The sequence below is a fragment of the Oryx dammah genome, unplaced genomic scaffold (assembly GCF_014754425.2).
Source record: "Oryx dammah isolate SB20612 unplaced genomic scaffold, SCBI_Odam_1.1 HiC_scaffold_14, whole genome shotgun sequence".
NCBI classification, from domain to species: Eukaryota; Metazoa; Chordata; class Mammalia; order Artiodactyla; family Bovidae; genus Oryx; species Oryx dammah.
The window spans coordinates 47,842,530-47,848,425 of NW_024070198.1; the positions used below are offsets into that span (position 1 = coordinate 47,842,530).

Consider the following 5,896-nt stretch of genomic DNA (forward strand, 5'->3'; position numbering starts at 1 on the left):
CTATCCAACAACAATAAGAACGATGCCTCGCTGCTCTGGGAAAGAGGTTAACTGACAGAATCGCAATCCAATTCTCACATACACGAGCTCTATAATAAGTACAGGAGCGTTTCCTTTCTATCAATAACAGACAATCGTGTATCTCGAGCTGCGAGCGCTGGGGAGGGGAGGAGAGGGAAGCGGTTCCAGCGCGCTCTGACTCCCCGGCTTCGCGGACAGACGCCTCGCCGAGGACTGGTGATCCTTTTCTGACCACACGGCAGCGACACGGCCCACATATTAATCCGCTCCGCCGGCCGCGGCGATCGCCATCACCGGGGGGTCGATGAGCCCGGCTCCTCGGCGACCCGCGCGCGGCCCGATTACACTTCAATCGATGCCCGTCCCGAAGCGGGGCGGGGTGGCGGCGCCCAGACGCGCGCCCTTTGTGGGCGCAGCTGGCGCCCCGCCGCCCGGCTCACCTGCACATGATCTCGTGGGTCAGCAGCACACGGCACATCTCCGGGTTCTTGTCCTGGCCCTCGTAGACGATGGCCTGCGCGGGCGACAAGCAAAGGCGGGGTTACGCGGCGCCCGCGGCGGTGGCGCCCCGTCGCCCCCCCCGCCCGGGCTCTGCGGGCCTCGCGGGCGGCAGGTGCACCGCAGGAGAAGGGAGGCGGCGTCCGGGGGTTTTCGCCCTCCCGGCGGGGTTACCCGAGCCTGGCTAGGCCGAGGCGGCCTCCTCTCCTGGGCCCCCGCCGGGCCTGCGCGGGGCCTTCTGCTCGGGAGGACGCCGACCGCTTTCGGGCCGGGAGACGGAGGCCAAGGCCCCCGGCGCAGGGAGCTAGGGCGCGAGGGTACCGGCCCCTTGCTGCCGGCGCGGGCCGCGTCCTCGGGTCATTATCTACCCCGAGTTCCGATCGGCGTGTGGGGAGAAGCGGATCAGAGCGCTCCAGGACTAAAAAAGCGGAGATGAGTCGCCCGGCCAGCCGTTTGCCTGGTGTCAGGGGTTGCCCCGCGCGCCCTCCGGGCTGCAGAGTCCGGCGCCCGGCCGCCCCCTGCGTTCCGAGTCCCGGCGCCTGCGTGGGCCGCCCGAATCGGGCCCTGCCGCCGCCGCCGCCGCCGCCGCCGCCCGGAGCCCGCAGGGCCGCCCGATTGTCCGGCCACGGCCGAGCTCCGCCCGCGGCGGGAGGCCCCGGGGAGCGGGGCGCTGCAGCCGCACGTGGCCGCGCCTGGCCGGGCCTGGAGGGCGCCCAGCAGGAGGGCTGGGGGCCCCGGGGCGCTCAGGCCCGCGCGGCCACGTGCTCCTCGCCGGATGATATTTGCAAAGAAAGTGCTAATGGCCAATCTGGTGTTTATTTTGAAACTGCTAACAATGATTTTTCTCGGATAAAAAGGCAGTGTCTGCGCACACACGCTCTGCTGGGTTTTGAGCAGAGGCTCCGCCAGATGGTGCGAAGCCCTAGGTGCGCTCACGACCGCGCTCAGCCCGGCTTCGCCGCCAGGAACCCGTGCCGGGGGCCGCCCGCGCCTGCCCCACCGCCGGCCTCCCAAAAACAGAGAGAGAAAAAAAAAAAGAAAAGAAAGAAAGAAAGGGGAAAAAGCCACTGGGGGAGGGGCCGGGGGCGGGGGCCGGGAGTCGCAAGTTCCCCCGCAGAAAATTCCACGGAAGGGGGAGGGGAGTCCTCGCTCCAGTTCCCGCCCCCGCCCACCGAAAACGATCTGGAAATTGCTTCCAACCTCCCCGGGACTTCTGACACTTCCGTCCGCTTCCAGGCGGACAAAGCCCTTTCTCGAGGAAGCCCGGGGCTGCCCTCTGGGAAGAGCGCGGGGCTCCCACGAGCCCCTCTCCCAGCGCCTCCCTCCCGGTAGGCTGGGAACCGCGGCGGTGACGGTGTCACCGCAGGCCGCCGGGCCGCCTGGGGCTCGGGGCGCGTGGCCGCGGCGGGCGCTGGCACTTCTTAGAGCGCGGCTCGTCCTCGGATGGATCCCCGTATTTATATTTGATTTATTTTTTATTTTGTAGCACAAACAGAAATCCATAAACTGTCGGTTCAGCGCCATTGACTCTTTGATCAGTTACTGGGCTATTTCTTTCCTTCTCTCCCCTGCCCCCCCATCTCCGTCAGTGAGAGGAGATTAAATGCCTTTATTTTCAACTGTTTATCCTGCAAAGGTACAGGGATAAATGAACAATAAAAGTGCACTTAAAACGGAAACCTCCTCCTCCTCTGTGCATAAACTCAGCGCTGCCTGCATCAACCTCTTCGTTAGAACACAGCGATTTCCCAAAACATTCAGCCCTTATATACAAAGGAAATAAAAGCACCCTGTCCACGCGGAGCCGGAGTTCCAGAGGCTTCACTGAATCCCAGTGAAATAATTACCCAAGGGCACACCGCCTCCACTGCCTTTATGGAAAGATCATAGTTTACCTGTCAGATCTGTTTTACTCTAAGAGAAAACCACACTGTGTTACCACTGCAGACACTAAAATCCAGCAAGCTTGTTGCCTAGGTAAGGACAAACTTTTTCAAAGGGAAGTAAAATCTGAAAACTAATTGTCCTACAGACAGTAGGAAGCATGTGTGCTGGGCTACAAGAAGGACCAGAGAGTTCTCTTCCACTTGGCTCACAATTCTTAAAGTTAACATCAAAACGGAAGACGCCACTTTCATTTCTTAAGTGTGAAGCTCAGTTTGGAAGTATATTTTAAATCAACCTGTGCAAAGTGGATTTCACTGAGGAATTGGATTGGCCTCCTCCCCCAACGCTATTTTAAGAAAACAGGAGGAAAATCTTTTAAAACAACTAAGCAACAACATACCACGCAACACAAAACCAGCCCAAGACTCTGCACAACGTCAAAAAGCAACAAAGCGCTTTCCTGCACTTGATCACACGACTGACAGCCAGGTTAGGATCGGAAAAGTTGACCAAGACAAGTTAAATAATTTAATAAGGAACTGCTTGTAATTATGTTATTTACAAGGTATGACAGAGAGTGGGAAGGGATGAGAAGCTGCCCCCAGAGCAGTGGACGGGGTTGGGTGACCCCTGGAGCTCAGAGTTTGAATTATGGAGCTGGGGGGCTGAGAGGTGAAGATGGACTAGAGGAGAACAAGGTGACTTTTCACCCCAACACATTTAACTTTTAAATCCAAATACACGCCTCCTGTTACGAGGCCATCACACTGGAAAGGAGAAAAAAATGAACTAATCAACTCCAACTCAATGGGCTTTGGAAAAGAGTTAGTTGCCTTTGTTATAGGGGAAAAAAATCAATGAAATGATTCCAAGTAGAGAAACGTTTAAAAATATACAAGGGGGAGATCTTGAAATTTTTCTGTCAAATATTAATTACCATGATTAATTAAGACAGAATTTGATTCCAATCACAAGCCATTTAATAAAGCATATATGTCCGGTTCTAATGACAACATAAACTATTTCACCAGTCGCTTCATTTATTCCAATAAATAGGGAATTCTTATTACAATGTCAAGAAAACTAAATGAGAAACAAATACACCAGATCCATTTGTCAGCCCGCTCCTCCCTGAAACTCCAGGACAGCCCCAGCTGAGCAGGGAAAACTAGTGCAAGAGGCTTCAACTTTCTCACCTGTTTGGTCATTGAATCTATGAGGCGAACATACAGATCCTGCTCCGTTCTGACTCCTGCAAGAAACAGGGACAAATTCTCATCAGGACTTCAGAGAGGGCACTCGGGGGCACAGGAAGTGGGTAGCTCAGGACTGCTGCCGCGGTGATGCAGCAAAACTTAGGCATGCCTTTCAGAGGCAGGAAAGAAAACCCAGTCACTCGTTTTTTCTTTTTTCTTAATTAAGAACCTTGAGACTCAGGGTTTGCATTGAAAGGGGCAAAGAACTCTGCCTGGCGGAGAGCAGGCCTGGTTGCTGAACCGGGAGGGCCCATGTGCTCCTTTATTTTTAGAAAACAGAAAGCACAAAATGGAAATTAAGTGAGAGTCTCAACTCTTTCTAGTGTCTCTCGAGGATTTTTTAAAAATCCGTGCACAGGAAGTAAGCTGAGCTCGATGTACAGAGCTACCCCCATCTCAATAATTAACATTAATTTGCAAAATTGAAAAAAGTCACTTAAAAGTGATGTTCTGCTGGCGCTCACATCGATCCCCTTTTTACTTTCTACTTCAAGCCGGACCGGTTAATCATGTGAAGCGCCATCGACTTATTGATCGTTTATGTTTTGTTTTCCTTCTATGCCATGAGAAGATTTCGTGTTTACATCCGTGTCATTTTAATCTCGAAATCTTTACGTCCTTTAAGCATCGCGGAAAAGGAGCGAGCGAGCCAGCAGGGCGGGAATGCAGGCGCAGCCGCCGCCACTTACCGTTGCTGTAGAGCAACTGAAGTTTATAGTGGATGCCGTTGTTGGTCTTCTCGTTGTTGGGCTCCTGAAAGTAACGATAAACAATTGCGTTTAGTGCGCCTGGCGTCCGGCGCGGCCACCGCACTCGGTCCCCCTCCACGACCGAGGCCCCTCGGCCTCACACAAGGCAGGACTCGTAGCCGGGAGCAGCGCGCTGATGTCACTTTCCTGCTGGAAGCCCAGCGCCCTCCTCGCCCGGAGTGAGTCCGGGGGCGCAGAGAAGTTGCCCAGCCCTCCGCGGGCCCGGTCGGCCGCACGTGGCGGCGGCAGGGGCGCCTGGCCGAGCCGTCCCCGCCGCCGAGAGGGGCACCCGGGGCCACCGCGCTGGGGCACCGCCTGCCTCCCACTTCTAGGAAGCCGCAGGGTGTGACTGTGTGTTTGCACTTACTTTCTCTTTCTCCACAAAGTCCACAAAAGCGGTCCTTTCAATCTCCACCGGCTGCCCCTGCCTGTCGTAGAGCGCCAGCACGAAGTGGAAGAAATTGGACTTCCGGAGGTTGGAAGGAGGCTGCTTCTCGAAGTGCGCCCGCGCCAGCCCCACGCCGCTGCGGGAGGAAAGAGACAGCGGCCCGGTGAGGAGCGCGGCGCCGGCCGGCCGCGGGGACCCGGCGGGGCCGGGCCCGGGGCGCGCGGGGGCGGCCGGTACGTACCTCTGGGCGGCTGTGTTGGCGTCCACCACCCCCGCCGTATGCATCCACGAGCGCACCGGGTTCATGCCGCTGCCCAGCGGCTCCTCCTTCATGGTCGTCCCCCCGCGCGGAATATTCTCCTGAATCCCAAACATGAAAACTGCTGGCGGCGGCCGCCGCTCCCGGCCGAAAGCACTTCCGCGAGCAGCGGCGCTGGGGGGCTCGGCGGCAGGCGGCTGCCCTGGCCGCGCTGGCCCTGCTCGGCGCCTGCGGTCCGGCCCGCCGCCGGCTTCAGCCCGTCCCGGGCAGGCGCGACATACACCGGCGGCTGGGCGCTCCGGACGGCCGGGGGCGCGGAGGCGGCTCCACCCGCGGCTCCACCGGCGACGGCGGCGGCGCTTCGGAGGAGCAGGACGCGGTGGCCGCGGCGGCGCTTGTTGTTGTTGTTGTTTGCAGGCGCGCTCAACGTGGTGTCATCCTAGCCAGGCGGCGTCCGCGGCTGCAGGGCACTGCGGGATCGCCCGCTTCTGGCGCGGCCCGCCTGCTCCAAAGACAAATAAACGGGGCAGTGAGTGCCGCGGCGCAGTCCCGGGCGCAGGCGGGGCGCGGCGGGGCCTGGAGCGGCGCGCGCAGCGGACGGAGGCGCACAAAACTCAGCCCTCTCTCCCCGAGGAATGGACCCTTTCCCGGGAGCCAAAACTCGAAGCCCCCGGGAGCGGCGCTGTCAGAGGGTGACGTCGAGGGGCGGCGCCTGCGCCATATATGGGAGCGGCCGCCCCTCGCCGCGCCCCTCGCCGCCGCCGCCGCCGCCGCCGCGCTCGCCGACTGACTGCCTGACGGCGCCGCGAGCCGGCCCGAGCCCCGCGAGCCCCGCGAG

At 59.2% G+C, this 5,896-nt stretch overlaps 1 protein-coding gene across 9 annotated transcripts in view; it reads right to left on the reverse strand.

Moving 5' to 3' along the window:
* Nucleotides 1–5,649, reverse strand: part of EBF3 (EBF transcription factor 3) — a 119,998-nt gene extending 114,349 nt beyond the window's left edge. For all 9 annotated transcript variants that reach the window (XM_040254760.1, XM_040254761.1, XM_040254759.1 and 6 more), the window contains exons 1-5: nucleotides 5,041–5,649; nucleotides 4,779–4,935; nucleotides 4,352–4,415; nucleotides 3,603–3,658; nucleotides 462–535 (exon numbers count right to left, since the gene is read on the reverse strand). In XM_040254760.1, the coding sequence (XP_040110694.1) occupies nucleotides 462–535; nucleotides 3,603–3,658; nucleotides 4,352–4,415; nucleotides 4,779–4,935; nucleotides 5,041–5,174 (485 nt within the window). In that variant the 5' untranslated portion in view covers nucleotides 5,175–5,649. The remainder of the gene's footprint in view (nucleotides 1–461; nucleotides 536–3,602; nucleotides 3,659–4,351; nucleotides 4,416–4,778; nucleotides 4,936–5,040) is intronic.
* Between the last annotated feature and the right edge of the window lie 247 nt (nucleotides 5,650–5,896).